The sequence below is a fragment of the Cololabis saira genome, chromosome 20 (assembly GCF_033807715.1).
Source record: "Cololabis saira isolate AMF1-May2022 chromosome 20, fColSai1.1, whole genome shotgun sequence".
Taxonomy (NCBI): domain Eukaryota; kingdom Metazoa; phylum Chordata; class Actinopteri; order Beloniformes; family Belonidae; genus Cololabis; species Cololabis saira.
Window position 1 is genome coordinate 16,248,503 of NC_084606.1, and position 17,872 is coordinate 16,266,374.

A 17,872-nucleotide genomic window follows, 5' to 3' on the forward strand; every position below is an offset into this window, starting at 1 on the left:
CTGAAAAAAAGATCTGAAACTGAAAAAAAGATTTGAAACTGAAATAAAAAGTTCTGAAACTGAAAAAAAGGATCTGATACCGAAAAAAAAAATTGAAACTTTAAAAAAGAATTTTCAGATTCAAATTTTATTTTCAAATTAGCAAAACTTTTGGCCTTGATTTGGCTCCATATTGGTCTACCAGAAAACCACAAGCTGAAAGCTGGGGGGCCTATCTGCTGACTCGGCAAGATGTTGCAGGCAGCTTAAATCAATTTAGGTATGAACATATTTGCAAAGGGAAATATATATTCTGATGAGTCCTTTGAGCAGCTGCATCAGTGTAACATAAAATTATATGTTTCCCATTTAGTCCTTTCAGCCATGAAAAAAAATGCTATTCAAATTATCCAGAAATTACCAGAAAAGTGAAACTAATGAGTCAAATGATGTCCAGATGTTGTCAGACCATGACATGCTCCACAAGGATGTGTCATTACTAAAGCTGATTTGAACACAGAAGATGGTTGGAAATTTTTTTTGGTTCACTATTTTATGCCATTCATCAGTAAATATATAAATACCCTGATTTATCACTCTGATCATTATCTTCTGTCCTTCGCTGACAGATCTCAACAAAGTTAACAAAGATGCAGGCTCTACATCATACTGAGCACCAAAAACTAAAAGATGTATTTTATCCCTTTTCTATATGTACAACTATTGACCCCAACCTTTGCAGGGCCTTTGCTTACTGGCTTTGATGACTTAGATGAAAGTCATTCCAGACTTCCAGTTAGACCAGCAAACTGCATAGAAAGAGAACAGTTTATCTGCTGCAACTCAAGGTCTGACCCCAGGTGAGCACTACTGGGAGGTCAGGGTGCAGGAGAAACCTGCAAACAACGCACTGGCACTGTGTCCAGAAAAGAGCAGTGGACTGGATGAAGAGCAGCTCTTTGCTTCATTGTAAAAGGGGGTGGAGTGTCTGTTGATCATGAAAAGGGACGGCTATTACGTTTGATATGAGCTGAAACATGTGTGATCTTTCGCTGGTACAGAGAGAAAATTATAATAGTAACGATGTACGGCAAAATGAAAAACCTTCAACCTCATCAAAAACATCAACCAACCAGAAATCAGTTTGATATCTCATGTTACACAGAGATGACTTTGCTATTTGTTCATTGCATGTGTAGTTATTTATTCATTCAATTTGGTCTAGGATACATTTCCATAAAAGAGGAGGATAAAATCAAATATAACTGCATTTTCACTAGTATTACTTTTAACTAAATTCAGCAGGCTGTTGTGATCAGTTACCACTGAGGCTGTTTTACGTCATGCCTTGCAATACGTCTCTAAACTGATGCACCTGATTTATGATTTATATTTCAGGCTGCAGAATATTAACTCGGAGGTTTGTGCAGCTGCAGTCAGCAGCTATAGTCTCGCTTAGGCTGAGGTGTGAGACAGGAAACCAACAATAACAAGGTTATAACAAGGTGCATGCTTAATATGTTACAAAAGTGTTCAAATGTCATGTGACTTTTTCAGGTTTTGCAGTTGCCATGGCACCAGTGGAGGGCGTCATTGCTCCACCACATCTATGGCTAAGATGAAAACTTAGCCTTAAAAATAAAAATATCCCCACGATAAATCATAATTATGAGATAAAAAATCGAAATTATGAGATAGAAAGTCGAAATTATGAGATAGAACGTCAAAATTATGAGATAAAAAGTCGAAAGTATGAGATAGAAAGTCATAATTATGAGATAAAAAGTTGAAATTATGACTTTTTATGTCATAATTATGACTTACTGTGGGGTATTTTTATTTTTAAGGCTAAAATTTCATCTTATTTTTTTCTTTTACTGGCGGAAATGGGCTTCGATAGACATATGTTTTAACAGCCCCCCAGGCTGGGACCCCTGCTCCGCCCCTGAGTCACCATTTCCATTATTATCACAATTTTATAAATGCCCTGCTGTGTCTTGTGAGATCTGCTTTGTTTTTCTTTTAATTTATTTATATCTTAAAGTGTAACAAGTCAAATTAAGTTCATGTCTACCAGAGAGTAAACATGAAGAGCTTATAAGTGCATCCATGTTTTCATAAAATGTTGTAAATTGAATTAAAAGTAAAGCTGAAGCCTTTCAATTAAATATATTGAAATTAAGAATTGTATTGTTTGTAAAATGACACTGATTCAGTCAAACTTCAAGTACTTTCTCCTTTAGATTAACACATTTTGGTGTTCTGGCTCAGATCCAATCAATCCCCATAAATCAGGCACTCTTAGAGATATTGATGACTATATTTTATCTTATTTTTGACACAGAAGTAGGGTCAGACAATAATGTTCAGGTTCAGAGTGGATTGGGTAACTTGCCGGGTAACACCGTACCGCTGACGAGTCACCAGAACAGCTCATTCCTGATGTGCAGGATTTTGTTTTGTGGAATGAGGCTGGAGTTCCCGGAGAAAGCTCAAATGTGCTCATGGAGAACATGAAAAGCCAGTGAAGGAAAGTCCCAGCGGAGATTCGGGAATTTAGCAACCTTTAGTTGTAAATTAAACGGGTAAAACACCTCTGTCCTATTTATAATCTCCAAATTTAAACCCTAAAATCGTAGCACGTGGCATTCAGAAAACCGATCGGTCCTGCAGGCCGGCTCGCTGGCAGTGGGTTTCCTCCCGCCCTCTTCTCCCCTCTGTGGGGTTGCTGGCCTGGGTTCCGGGTTCTTCCTTGTCGGCCTCTGATCTTGCGGCGATTGATTAAGTATTAGGTCTATGCCATTTCAGTTATGCTAATATTCAGTGTAATCTGGCTACTATAATGCAAGTTCAAGTGGATAATTGTGTTTATCTTTAATATTTAAAATTCATCTTTCATCTCCAAATTAAGTACCGTATTTTCCGCACTATAAGGCTCACCTAAAAGCCTTTAATTTTCTCAAAAACCGGCAGTGCGCCTTATATATGATCATTACGGTAATTTCTGTTACTGTAGTCAGGGGGATTGTAGGTAATGTAGTCGGTGTCGCCGAAGTAATGGCGCTAAAAATGTCAGGAATCGTCACAGACGTTCAAGACAACAGCAGCGACGCTGACTCGCATAATGGCGACTTAGACGAGATGGAGCAAAGCTGGTTTTTATTTTGTTAATAAAGTTTGACATACGGTACTTTTCTTCTTTTTTTGCATTTGCAGTAGGATTTTGTAACATTTCCTGTAGCGCAGCTCCATCAGGTAGATACGTAACTCAACCCCAGCCACTATAGTACGGTATTTTACCATATATTTAGTGTGCCTTATAATGCGGTGCGCCTTATACTGTATATGCAAAACGTTTTAAAATACGTAATTCATTGAAGGTGCGCCTTATAGTGCAGAAAATACGGTACAATTTAAATCAGTAACATTTACTATTCAGACTTTCTGAGGTGGAGGGGGGTGTATGAGGCTGGTTATTTTGTACATTATACATTATACATCAGACATCCACTTCTCTGTGTTATTGTGCTGCAGTTGAATACTACCACATATGGAAAATAAGCAGCTGAACCAGGATGGTGCTGATGTTCTACAACTCACACAAGATGATGAAATAACTAGGTTTTTTTTTTTTGGTCTCGGTCTCAGCGTTGGAAAAAGTGGTTCTCAGGAGAGTGGGGTTAAGAGTGCAGAGGAGGAAAATCTTGCAGGATAACAAGTTGGGCAGTGTTCCTGTTCATTAGTTTGGTGTGTATGTTGAGTGTGCATGAGCTGAACTAGTCTTGGTCTTGGACATGTCTTGATACTCTCTGGTCTCGATAGTGTCTTGGTCTCATTTTAGGTGTTCTTGACTAAAAGTCTATGATTAGCTACGGCTAAATAGTCATCCAGCTAAAAGGTACAGAACAGAAACAAATCAAACTAATTAAATGAATAAAAACAGCGTATGAATTCAGATTAAATAAGAAAAACGTCTGTTGTTTTCATTGTCCCACAGAAATGAGTCTGAGCAGCCAGATAGCTGCTCAAACAATAGGAGCACAGCGGGATCCGTGCTTTTAGAGCTTTGAATATCTGCTGTTCACACCCACCAAACTAGGGGGAGGGCACTTGGGGGAAGTTTGAAGTCTAGGTGTGTCGCACTGAGAGTGGGAGGGCCACTTCAGGTTTCAGGAAGAGCAGAGTACCTGTCGTTAAGATTTAAAGCAAAGTGCATGAAGCGGAGGACTGCGGCATTCCATGTCTGACAAAAACATGCAGTGTAAGTTGCACTTTTTCCTAAAAGCTTTCATCTGACGCGTTTAAAACATATAATTTTGTTGAATCATTTGTATTTCCTGCTGATCTTGTGTCATATACAGTAAAAGAGGTCAAAACATGTGAAAAGAGAAGTCTCATAAGAGATTTCAGAAAGTAACTTTGAGTATCATATATTATCAAAATACTTTAGCAAAGTATTTATCTGAATATCTTTTGTAAAGAAAAAAACAATCCATACTAGCTTGTTTACATGTAATTGTATTCAAATTAGTGGAAGCCAGTCTGCTTAAATCTTTAATTTATTTCAAATTTGCAACTAGTTCAAATGTTGGCGTCTGAGGGCTGTTTATGTTTGAGTTAAAGTGAAAAGCAGGCCGGGTTACATCAGTGCTTATGCTGTTGTTTCTTCCTTCCCGGACCTGGAGCAGATGCTCTGTGGAGGAAAGTCCTGATTGTCTGCATTCTTTGAGTACTGTCTCGCTTATCACTGGATGTGGTTTGAATGCTTATTGTTTTAGATTCCTTAATGTTTTATATGCATCAGAAAATTGTTTTCTGGAGATGTGACATAATGTTTTTCTTATCTTACTCAAACTGATTAAATTGCCTTTCCTGCACCGACTGTTTGCAGACCTCGGTTGGTCCTTCAGGTGCAATGCATCGTTCTACTGTTTGGTTTGTTCCCTCTCGTCTTAGCGCTTCTTTTTCCCGATTTTGTTGTTTCCATAGCAGCGTACAAGCTTGAGTTCTTTTTTATGATTACTCGAGCTCAGTAAATCCAACCTCCCAGTGAAACAATTCAGGTAGAACAGCTCATCCTGTGTTGCTGGATTGGTGGGTCAACCCTCAGCTTCCCCCACCTACATCAAAACAAGATAATGATCCCCATTAAAGTGGTTAGACCAGCACCTCTCATCCCGGTTCACTGCCACTGATGAGAGGGTAAACGTTGGAACGACGATAGAGGGTTTCAACGACCGTGATATAAAAGTGAGCCACGTTTTTCAGGTTGAACGAGTGTTTCCCAACATTTCTTTGTCTTAACTCTCATGCAGCAAAAAACATAGAGATTTATATTCAGGTTAAACTTCTTAACTGGTGTCTGAAACTGATTCAAAGTAAATAAAAGTTATAAAATGTATGCAAGTAAACTGTGTCTTGGACCTTCTGTGGTTAGCAGACAAAATTAAGTGTCTTGAATCAGTGATGCAGACTGTGGGTTCATGGTTTCCTTCTTCTGGATGTGGTGGACGTCAGTGATACGGAATCACGTCCAAAGACTTTAAACCTGTCCCTTCCTTCCTTGTACTGTCCAGGCCCGAAGTCCCCGGGAAGCCCAGTCCTCTCTGAGGACCAGTTCAGCTGCTCCATCTGCCTGGAGGTGTTCGTGGAGCCCATCTCCACCCCCTGTGGGCACAGCTTCTGCAAGGCCTGCCTGCAGGGCTACTGGAACCACAGCAAAAGGTTCCAGTGCCCCATGTGCAAGAAGTCCTACTCCAGAAAACCCGAAATGAGCGTCAACAGAGTGCTGGCTGAGATATGTTCCCAGTTCCAGGGGCTGACGGTGGCTGGAGGGGCCGGGGGGGCCGGTGGGGCCGGGGGCACCGTCTCCCGGGGGGGCCATCTGAACGTGAACATAGACACAGGCCACGGTGATTCTCCAGGACCAGATACCGGGGAGTTTGCTCGGCCCGGGGATGTTCCCTGTGATGCCTGCATCGGGAGGAAATTAAAGGCCATGAAATCTTGCATTAACTGTGCCGGATCTTATTGTGAGACCCATCTCAGGCATCACAAGAAGGTCTGTTTTACTTTCCCATTTTTGGTTTGTTTCCATGGGCTTGTTCCAGTCTGGTATCATGTCTAAATTCGGCTGTCTTCCTCCCCGAAATGCCCGACAGGTCAAAACTCTGACATCGCATCGCCTGATCGAACCCACCTTCCACCTGGAGGAAAAGATCTGCAAGAAACACGAGCGCCTTCTGGACATCTACTGCCGCACGGACCACGCCTGCATCTGCGCGGCCTGCGCTGAGGCCACGCACAAGTCCCACGACATCGTCTCCATCGACCACGAGTTCAAGAAGAAGACTGTGAGCCGCCTTCATCTATTCATCTATTCCAGGGGTCGGCAACCTGCGGCTCTAGAGCCGCATGCGGCTCTTTAGCGCCTCCCTAGTGGCTCCTGGAGCTTTTTCAAAAATGTTTGACCTTTTTTTCCCTTTTTTTCTTCTTTTTTCTTTTTTCCTTTTCATTTTCTTTTTTCTTCTTTTTTTCTGCTTCTTTTTTTCTCTTTTTTCTTCCTTTTTCCTTTCCTTTTTAATCTCGACAATTTGACTTTTTTCTCAAAATTTGGACTTTTTTCTCGACATTTTGACTTTTTTTCTCGAAATCTTGACTTTTTTTTCGACATTTTGTCTTTTTTCTCGAGATTTTGACTTTTTTCTCGACATTTCGACTTTTTTCTCGAAATTTTGACTTTTTTCTCGACATTTCGACTTTTTTCTCAACATTTTGACTTTTTTCTCAAAATTGTGACTTTTTTCTCAACATTTTGACTTTTTTCTCTCGACATTTTGACTTTTTTCTCAAAATTGTATTTCAACATTAATCTTGACATTTTGACTTTTTTCTCGAAATTTTGACTTTTTTCACGACATTTTGACTTTTTTCTCGAAGTACATAATGAAAAAAAGAAATCCTCCCCCAGCATGTGTTGCCTTCATTCTAAGGTTTATACAAGACTTTTCATTTTTTGCGGCTCCAGACGTATTTGTTTTTTGCCTTTTTGGTCCAATATGGCTCTTTCAACATTTTGGGTTGCCGACCCCTGATCTATTCTATCCAAATAAGCGTCACTTCTGAAACAGCTTTTCTTTGATGGTGAAAAACTGTACACATTCAATTCGATATCCACAATTTGGGTTTTCCTCTTTCAGAATAATCTGGGAAAGAGGAGATCCGAGCTGAAACATCTGATCAAAGAAAGGGCTAAGAAGCTGGACGAGATCAAGCAATCCATCAAGGTGATAAAGGTGAGTCTCGTCAATCACTTTTCTAAAGAACCAATCATTTAAACAGTTATATGAGTGTGATTTATGGCTTGGATTACAAACTCATGTCATAAAATAGGTATGCTAATGATTTAAAAACCTCAACCAGGAACCTTTATTGTCGTCTTGTGAGTGGTACCAATGGTCCAAACTGACTAGTTAAGAGTAGGGTTGCCACCTTTCAGAAATAGAAATAAGGGACGCCCTGATTTCAGCAGCGCAGGAGCCAAAAAAAAAGCCCTAAAACTTCTAAACTGAATAAAAATGTGTTTATTTTATATGAAAAAACAAAATGCTTTGATTTAAGGTTTAAAGTGCTTTAATAGCATTGAACTTTCATGACTGTAGAGACAGACAACCATATAGCAACTGAAATAGCCTCCTATGCTACGTATGTCCATATCAGCCCAGATGTATAATATAGCTACAGGTGAAGAATATGGTGTAAAAGTTAATTTATTTCAATAATCCAACTAGAATAAGGTGTAAAAGTTAATTTATTTCAATAATTCAACTAGAATATGGTGTAAAAGTGAATTTATTTCTATAATTCAACTAGAATAAGGTGTAAAAGTTAATTTATTTCAATAATTCAACTAGAATATGGTGTAAAAGTTAATTTATTTCAATAATTCAACTAGAATATGGTGTAAAAGTTAACTTATTTCAATAATTCAACTAGAATATGGTGTAAAAATTAATGAAAATACGGGACAAATCATGTCCCGTATTAGTTCAATACGGGACGCAACATTTTTTTCTCAAATAAAGGACAATTCCGTATTTTACGGGGCGGGTGGCAACCCTAGCTAAGAGTGACTCAATACCATGTTTGTTATAAACTGATCTTGGTGGTTTCATAACCAATGGTTATGAATCCATCCGTACCGGCTGTTAAATATTTATTCAATCTGCGAAGTAGCCTACTCCTCTGAAGTTCAAAGGCTTCATTAACACCCTCTGATCCCGGCTGCCTCATAAAACATGGACTGGTTGCTGCTCAAGGGTCCTTTGATGCAAGGCAGCACAGATTTTCACCCCTCATATCAGTGATTTCTCCTGCTTTGTCAGAGATTAGGAAGCGTGTATTGGCACAGCGTTGTCCTCTCCAGGTCTGCGCCGGAGAAGAGAGCTGTTTCTTTTTCTCACAAACACACAGGCACACGCTCATATCCAGGTCTGAACCCGTCCAACCGGTGGGACCGGTCCAAACACTTGTACCTGTCGTCCCTCACACCCAGCCGGTGCTCACAACCTCGTTGCTGTGAACCGCAGCAGTAAGAGAGGACGGCGAGAGGAACGACATGCCTGAAGGCTTTTCCGTGACAAACATGCGAGCGAGGGCCAAACCCTTGAGACAACATCTGATCGGGCAAACATTGAAATAGATGAGGTGGTCCATATTGCACATTTCAGATCGCAACACTTGGACACTCTTCCTCAGACTAGTTAACCCTCCAATCTTTGACTCACATCAGCAACATTTAACAAGTCAGGTTCAGTGTCACTCTCTGTTTCCTGTCTGACATTTGTATCTGCTTTGTCAAATACATTGAGGATTCAGTTACAACAGGGTTGTATACCTGGATAACCACATTGGTTTGTTTACCACACACACACACACACACACACACACACATACTCGCATTTGTCACTCTATGGGGCCACCCGTTTTACACCCACTAATGGGGCCCACCCTTTCCAATGGTCCCACACACACACACACACACACACACACACACACACACACACACACACACACACACACACACACACACACACACACACACACACACACACACACACCTGTAGGTGTGTGGATAAGGTTATATAATCCTTGATGTGTATTCCATAGACACGGAAATGATTTATATTTTAAAAAGTAAACATCATATAATCTTTTATGTGAATTAAAACCATTGTTGGAAACTGAAAAGACATTTAAACACTCTTGCAAAGATACATTTGAGATTAAATGAGAACAGTGTTTGCTTTATTTGGGTGTTTTTGGCTCGGCGACGACACAACCTGTTTGTCCAGTTGTGTAACCGTGAGTGTGCGAGCCACACTGGAGACGAGCGCCCGCTGAAACCTCACTGGGTAAAAGTCTGCGTATTTGAAGTCTGACTGCTTCGGTCATGAGGGACTGAGGGGAGAAGACAAATAGAAAAAGATAACATGAAGTATGTTTCTTATTTCACACAAAAAGCAAAAGAACGGACACTTTTAAGTTCCAGTTAGATGAAAACCTTGAAGCAGACCTTCACATGCTCCTTCCACATATGTGAAGAACTGCAGTTTGGGAAAAGTTTATCCCACACATCTATGTTTATCACCGTAAATCATAAAGCTGAACCCCCCGAAATGGAATCCTGGGAAATGTGGGGGTAGTAATGTTGCACTCAGTGAAAAGATCATGTTTATTTGCTGTATGATGGGGTTTTAACCTTTGTCTGGTGTTAGCTTTCTGTTACCATCTCCGATGTTAACGGGTGGGTTTTGACCCGTGTTTTAAATCATCTCTAAAATACACTAAAAGCAATTATCCATCATCCAATTTGTTTCTCATCTCTTGGTTACATTGTTAGGCTTCCTTATCCATGAAAATATTGGTTTTAATATTTTTGGTGTGGGGACTCTGGGCCTTTTTTTGTCAGCATAGCCCTTAATTTCAATTTTAAAAACTGGTAAAATGAGCCTCAAGAGAATCATATGAATAAATAAAAGGTTGTTGTGTTACCTGGCTATTACGGAGAGGTATTAGAACACATATCTTAAATAAATTTGTTTCAGTTATTTTTTCATTTTAATATTATTAACTATAGTAACATCTATGGTGTTATGGGTAAATTTCAACCCATTTACTTCAAGGAAATGGAAAAAAAGTAAAAGGTAACAATTTCAACCAGAGCATTTTGTAATTTAGTGAAAAAAAAATGTTGGATATTATTTTGTTGAAATAAAGGTTCCTGACGAAGTCAAAAAGCCTTGATGCAATAAACGCATTTTTGTGGTAGTTTTATGAATTTAAAACCTAAGAACGGGTCGGTGGCGACCCTAACAACAGACGAAGGTTAACATCCTCTTAGTTTTGTAAGTTATCGGGAAAAAAATCATCCAAAATGCCAATAGATCTTTGCCGTCTACGTGACCGTAGTGAGGAATTTTACAGTTTTCATTTTCTTTTTCTAACTGAATCAATAATGACACACCTGGGAAACGGCACACAGTGTGCTTTCCATTTACCAGGGAACTGCATACTGGTACAGTATTCATTGTTAGGTCGTAATATTCCACAAAAACAATTATGTTGTTGGTGGCTAATTGCATAATGGGATGGCAGTACGCCAGGTAGACTGCTCAGTTGCATGGTGGGAAAAACCATGTGGGTGGTTATGCATACTGCAGATGTTTCAGCCGTTTGATTCTACATACCATATTTATGTAACAAGTAATACTACAGTAGGTACGTACTTGTTATGTACTTGTTTGAACGACAAGGTTTGGAAAACAAACTCAGTGTTCGCAGATGGATGTGACGTAACGATATTTGGCAGTTGACTCAAGTTTTTACTTTCCGTTGATTCAAAACAGCCTTTTGCTAGATTTACCCTCGTTTACAGTTTTTCACAATTGTTTAAACACATTTCCTGATATACTACCTCACTTTCTCAAAACTCTAAACAAAAATTACAAAACTCACACACAAAATGCAAAATCCTACACTTCACTTGCAAAAGCACACTCTACCCTCAAAACAGTGTTAACTCTTCACTAAATGGTATTTCCTTCTCAAATGCCAAACACATACATCATTTGAGTAGACATTTCTAAGCACCTACTGAACACTGATGTGCAGAATGGAAGACACTATAGTATGAATGGAAAACACTATATGAATGTCTCAGTAGAATCATGCATTTGTATGTTCAGTGTTACACCTTCAGCTGTTGGATGTAATATATCACCATATAGTATTCTTATGTATAGGCTAGTCAAATAGGAAACAACACACAATTATTTACTGTGACGACAAATAATATTTTACAGTATTTGGACTCAAAATGTGCTGTCCACTGGACATCACAGCAAGCTGTGGATGAAAACTTGACAGAAAATAGAAACAAAACAAAAGTATTACAGTAGGCTGTATCCCGCCTTTCATCCCTGGCGGGCCACAGGACCTCATCCACGTCGCAGGCGATGTTCTCCCTGGCCTCAGCAGTGACATCGCCACATGTTCTCCAAACAAACCAGGAGCTCACCTGTGACCATTTTTATGGCAAATGGCTGATTGCATATTGCACAGCCTTTGGAGTTTAGAAATGTGATTGGCTGTGTGTTCTGTGTGAACAGCAAGAGAGGGAATTCAGGAAGAGTGTGCAGGATATTGGGAATTGTGTGTATTGTTGTGAGTAATGTGTGGTATGGAATGGGAATTTGAGTCTAGAGCAGTAAATGTGCTTGGAGTTCAGCAGGATTGGTTTAGCCACCTGAAACATGAGTTTCAGGTTGTGCACATTGTGTCTGATGTTCCAATAAATGTGTTTAAACAATTGTGAAAAACTGTAATATAGCTGGCGGATGACGTTCCTCCTGTTTTCCAGGTCAGCGCCCAGAAGGAGCTGGAGGAGAGCTGGCAGGTGTACGCCGAGCTGCAGCGGCTGGTGGAGCAGAGTCAGGCGGAGCTGGTGGAGCTGATCGCCACCAGGCAGCGCGAGGCGGAGAAGCACGCGCAGGAGCTGGCCAGAGGTCTGGAGAATGAGCTCAGCCAGCTGAGGAGGAGGAGCAACGAGCTGGAAGCCCACGCGCACACCAAAGACAAAGTGGTTTTCCTTCAGGTACGAGAGGCTTTCAAGTGGCTCATCACACACAAACACGCTGCAAAAGCATTTGAAGCAGGACTTAAGAAGCTATTTCTGATTTGAAAGAAATAAAAGAGTCTCTCCTCAGCATGTTATAAGTTATTCATCCAGCGGAGCCTACACACCTACAGAAAACAACATGAATATGCATCTGGTCACAGCAAGAGAGCTTTTTTCCTAAAAAGGTCAATTGTAATGGAAATCTGAATTATATCTGCCTCAGAAGATGAACACATCTGATAAGTTATGTTAAAACACGGTTGGAACAGCATATTGTAAAGGACACATATGCAAAAGTGTCCTTCCAACCTCCCATGACGCGTCTGATGTATGCTGCAAGCGTGAAGCACAAAGCTGTCAGATTTAAATATAGCCGAACCCACAGAGTACGAGCTGGAAGAGAATCAAATGGTTGATTCAACTCATTAAAACATCCTGCCAAGGACAGAGCTGTAGATACATGACTAAAAAGGGAGCTTTTGCACCTTATCCCTGTGGACTTTTAGTAAAAGTATGTCACTTTAGTTTTCATTGACCTTGTGTCAGGTTTTGAAAGAAAAAATGTTGCAATTATGCCTCCTTTAAATATTTAACTGTAAAATATATCCACTGTAAGTGAAGATGCTGTGCCTGGCAGCCAGAGGACCTTCGTACTGAGCAGCTGTGGTTATTAGAAGATCTGAAACACAACTTCAAAAGCCTCCAAGAACAGAAGCAGCTTCTTATGAATACCCCGCCTTTGTGCCTTTATCCAGGACTGTTTATGTGCTTAAAATGGTGATTGTTTCTCACATGAAAGATGTCTTTGAGGGTAGCGGTCTGGGATATGTCTATATAGTATGAAACGGAGGGGGGCAAAGTATGGCATCCACAGAAAAAAGTGATTCCTAGCATCATATTTACCGTCATGTGTTCTTTTCAGCCCACAGACTTTATTTCCCTGGAGGGGTCATTAAATCTTCCTTTCATCTTACCTCACGCATCATGTCTGTTCCATTTCCCACAGAATTTGGCAACGCTGTCGCCCCCGCCCGAGCCCATTGATTGGTCAACAGTCACCATCAACACAGACCTCTACCTGGGGACCATCCGCTCCTCCGTCAGCGGCCTCGTTAACAAGTTCCAGGAGGAGCTCAAGCGCCTGTATGGGAAAGGTGAGGCCGTGGACCGCAATGAGGGAAAAACGGCTCTGATAGTGGTTTCAAAGGTTATTAAAATAGTGCTTTGCTTGCTAGTACTCATGCTTCCAGGACTGCATGGATGAAAATGGACACATTCAATACTACAAACTACAGAATGGAGCACTTTAAGTTCAAAATAGCTCGATATTTTATATATATATATATATATATATATATATATATATATATATATATATAAATATATATATATATATATATATAAAAATATTGAGCTATTTTGAACTTAAAGTGCTCCATTCTATATATATATATATATATATATATATATATATATATATATATATATATATATATATATATGTATATTCCTTTAAATATATATATATATATATATATAAATATATATATATATATATATATATAAAATATATATATAAAATATTGAGCTATTTTGAACTTAAACTTAAACTTGAACTTAAACTCGATATTTTATATATATATATATTTTGAACTTAAAGTGCCCCATTCTATCTATATATATATATATATATGTATATAAAATATTGAGCTATTTTGAACTTAAAGTGCCCCATTCTATCTATCTATATCTATATATATATATCTATATATATATATATATATATATATATATATATATATATATATATATATATATATATATATTTTTTTTTTTTTTTTTTTTTTTTTTTTTTTTACTTATTTATTTAGCCTTTATTGATCCAGGTTAATCCCATTGAGATCGGGGGTCTCTTTTACAAGGGAGACCTGGCCAAGATTGCAGCAACATAGTTACAGAATTAAAAGATAGAAAACAAACAAACAAATAAATGAATTACATAAAGACATAATTAATTAAAACACTTGTCTGAACTCCACTGTTTTCACCAGGGCTTTAAATTCAGTCACAGGTATGATGTTTCGTAAATGCAGTTCGGATTGAAGTTTATTCCAAGCATCTGGTGCTGAAAACCTAAAAGCTTTCTTCCCCAATTCTGTTCTTATATATATATATATATATATATATATATATATATATATATATATATATATATATATATATATATATATATATATATATATATATATATATATATATATATATATATATATATATACAGATAATATTGTGATTTGCATTACATGTACTGTTATCTTTTTAAATTGGAGCAGCAAATCTAAAGGAAAGCATACCACATTTAATGAGCTTTGGGTGCTTTGTGCTATCCCTATTGATCCGTCCCAAATTACAAAAAAAAAATATTACAAAAACGAAAAACTCTCCTCACTTGCCTGGTAGAAACCAAGCATCTTATTCAAAATCCAGTCCAGAGATATGCAGGTCACTAAAAGTGCTTTTTGAAATAGAAGAGTGAGTCATCCTTGCAGCGCACACTCACTCACTCGCTCACTCACACTCCCAAGACGGTTGGACAGATGGAGGTGCTGTTGATGCTGCAGCTCAGCCGCATGGAAACACCAGCGAGGTATCTGAGTGACGGCGGCACATGTTTCCTCTACTTACCGCTTCAGAGCAGATCTACGTGTTTCACACCCACGCCAGCCATCTGCTTTGACTTAGAGTTTTCTTTGCTGAAAGACTTTCTGACTTGCTCTTCTCTCTCGCTGTCTGTCCTGTCTATCACTCTCAGAGCTGAGGAAGGTGCAGAATTACGCAAGTGAGTAACGCCCACATTTGAGCTGGCATGCCCAGATGTTATGGAGGATTTTTTGTGCCAAAATTAAATGAATAAATCATTAATTAATTAAAATGGGAATGAAATGTATCATTAATTAATTAAATGTGTCATTAATTAACTAAAATTAGAATGAAATGTCATTAATTAATTAAAATATAATTCATTTTAAGTAAAAATATATATTTATTATTTCAGCATTTAATTAATTAATGACACATTTAATTAATGATTTCGTGTTGCGTGTGAATCATGAAATGTAAAACTGCATTTAATTAATTAATGACACATTTAATTAATGATTCCGTGTTGCTGAATCATGAAACGTAAATGTAAAACTGTCAGTTAATTAATTAAATGCTGAAATAATAAATATATATTTTTACTTAAAATGAATTGTATTTTAATTAATTAATGACATATTTGATTTCTAATTTTAAGTAATTAATGACACATTTAATTAATTAATTATATATTTCATTCCCATTTTAATTAATTAATGATGTATTTATTCATTTAATTTTGGCACAAAAAATCCTCCATAAGATGTAAGAGATCCATCCATGATTGAACGTTCTGCCTTCGTATTCCTCTTTGTCCTGTCCAGGTGAGGTGATTCTGGACCCGTCCACAGCCCAGAGGAACCTGGTTGTGTCTGACGACGGTCAGCAGGTGAGATACGAGGAGCGTAAGACGTCCCACACCGAGGGGCCCAAGCGCTTCAGCCCAGCCCTCTTCGTCCTGGGTCGGGAGGGCTTCAGCTCCGGCCGCCACTACTGGGAAGTGGACGTGGGGCGCAAGACCGCCTGGACTCTGGGTTTGGCCCGCGCCACGGCTCGCCGCAAGGGGGAGATCAAACTGAGCCCCGAGGGGGGATACTGGTGCCTGTGGCTGAAGAACGGGGAGGTGAAGGCCCTGGCAGAATACCGCCTGCCTCTGATGCTGCCGGCCCAGCCCAGTAAGATCGGGGTCTTCCTGGATTATGAAGCGGGCCAGCTGTCCTTCTACGACGTCAAGGCCCGTCTGCATCTCTACACGTTCCTCGACAAGTTCAGCGAAAGTATCTATCCGATCTTCAGCCCGTGTCTCACCCAGGAGGGCAAAAACACCTCCCCACTCACCTTAACACACATTTAACACGGCCGAGGGTGTGGGGTGGAAGTGTAGAGACAAAACAGGTCGTCTCCTCTGAAGCCAGGCCATCTCTGACAACGTTTCTCGGCTACAATTAGAATTTTACCTCAACTTCCAGTCTTATGAAATAAATGTCTTTTTGTGACACTTTCCATCACTCTGGGCTACAAGACTTTATTGACTGACTGCATGTATTACGCTATGGAGGATTTTTTGTGCCAAAATTAAATAAATAAATACATCATTAATTAATTAAAATGGGAATGAAATATATCATTAATTAATTAAATGTGTCATTAATTAATTAAAATTAGAATGAAATATGTCATTAATTAATTAAAATACAATTCATTTTAAGTAAAAATATATATTTATTATTTCAGCATTTAATTAATTAATGACACATTTAATTAATGATTTCGTGTTACGTGTGAATCATGAAATGTAAAACTGCATTTAATTAATTAATGACACATTTAATTAATGATTTCGTGTTGCGTGTGAATCATGAAATGTAAAACTGCATTTAATTAATTAATGACACATTTAATTAATTATTTCGTGTTGCTGAATCCTGAAATGTAAATGTAAAACTGTCAGTTTCACTTGTCAAACTCAGTGGTTACTTAAAATGAATTGTATTTTAATTAATTAATTACATATTTAATTCTAATTTTAATTAATTAATGACACATTTAATTAATTAATTATATATTTCATTCCCATTTGAATTAATTAATGATGTATTTATTTATTTAATTTTGGCACAAAGAATCCTCCATATTATGCTGTATAGTCTTTAATTTTACTGAAATGTTGTGCAATCTAACTCATACTCAATAAACAATGAACATGTGAGATCAAAAGTGTAAAATAATTTAAAGATGAAGATAACCCGACCTTTACTGATTTTATTTGTTGTTTCTTTTCTCTCTGACTCACCTGGACACTGTAAGATGATAGCCAAACTTTAAGTAAATCCTTACTTTTGGCACTTTCCTTACTGTGTAAGACTTTATTTAGCTGAAGCAATGAGGCTTTGGAGATATTGTATATTAAATATTGAAGCAATGAAGTTGTAACATGTTGTCGGGAGCTTGCTGGGAGAACCAAATGAGGGCTTGTTGCACATTTTTCCAACATGTATTACTTTTTACAATTTGATGAGAAGCTATGATTGTTTGAAGGGGCATGGATTTTCTGTATTTTTGTATAAAACGTTCCTTCTCTCCTGTTTTAATAAAGATGATCACTCGTGAGATGTGTGGTATATTTGTCTTTCACTTGTTTTTTTCCTATGTGATTTTCTTGCTTGTGTTCTCTCAGATGTAAGTCGCTTTGGATAAAAGACAGTAGTAGTACTTTGTCCCCATCAGCACTAAATTCCTATTTTTAGAGGAGGCACTTGGGCCAGAAATTATTCAGATTGATTATCATAAACTGCACTAATCAGTATTGCTGTAGATAAGACCTGAACTCAGACTTATACATGTCAAACTTAGAGCTTTTTTCTGTGTTTTGATCCAAACATCTCTACATTTACCTGTTACCTAATCAGGATTGTGCATCCGAACATCTGTGTGGTGTGAAAAACACCTTTCCCCTCCATTTGACCCCTGTTAACCATAAGAATATATAACATTCTCATCAAAAAGACTAGACTAAGGATTTGGTGCTTTTCTTTAGGAAGGTATTTTGTCTTGTGAGGCCGTTTTAAGCCAAAC

At 38.3% G+C, this 17,872-nt stretch overlaps 1 protein-coding gene across 1 annotated transcript; it reads left to right on the plus strand.

The window, feature by feature from the left end:
* Positions 1-4,116: 4,116 nt before the first annotated feature.
* Positions 4,117-16,615, plus strand: LOC133420721 (E3 ubiquitin-protein ligase TRIM39-like). Its single transcript, XM_061710500.1, has 8 exons — positions 4,117-4,240; positions 5,556-6,040; positions 6,141-6,332; positions 7,179-7,274; positions 11,900-12,133; positions 13,164-13,311; positions 14,970-14,996; positions 15,622-16,615. Exons 1-8 carry the CDS (start codon positions 4,219-4,221, stop codon positions 16,149-16,151), a joined length of 1,734 nt encoding a protein of 577 aa, XP_061566484.1. The 5' UTR covers positions 4,117-4,218; the 3' UTR covers positions 16,152-16,615.
* The last annotated feature ends 1,257 nt before the right edge of the window (positions 16,616-17,872 follow it).

Bases quoted from the DNA above. Each gene is read 5' to 3' on its own strand.
- LOC133420721 (XM_061710500.1), top strand. From the start codon at position 4,219: ATGTCTGACAAAAACATGCAGT. The intron at 12,134-13,163 runs GTACGAGAGGCT...CATTTCCCACAG, and splicing joins ACAAAGTGGTTTTCCTTCAG to AATTTGGCAACGCTGTCGCC. The intron at 13,312-14,969 runs GTGAGGCCGTGG...TATCACTCTCAG, and splicing joins CAAGCGCCTGTATGGGAAAG to AGCTGAGGAAGGTGCAGAAT.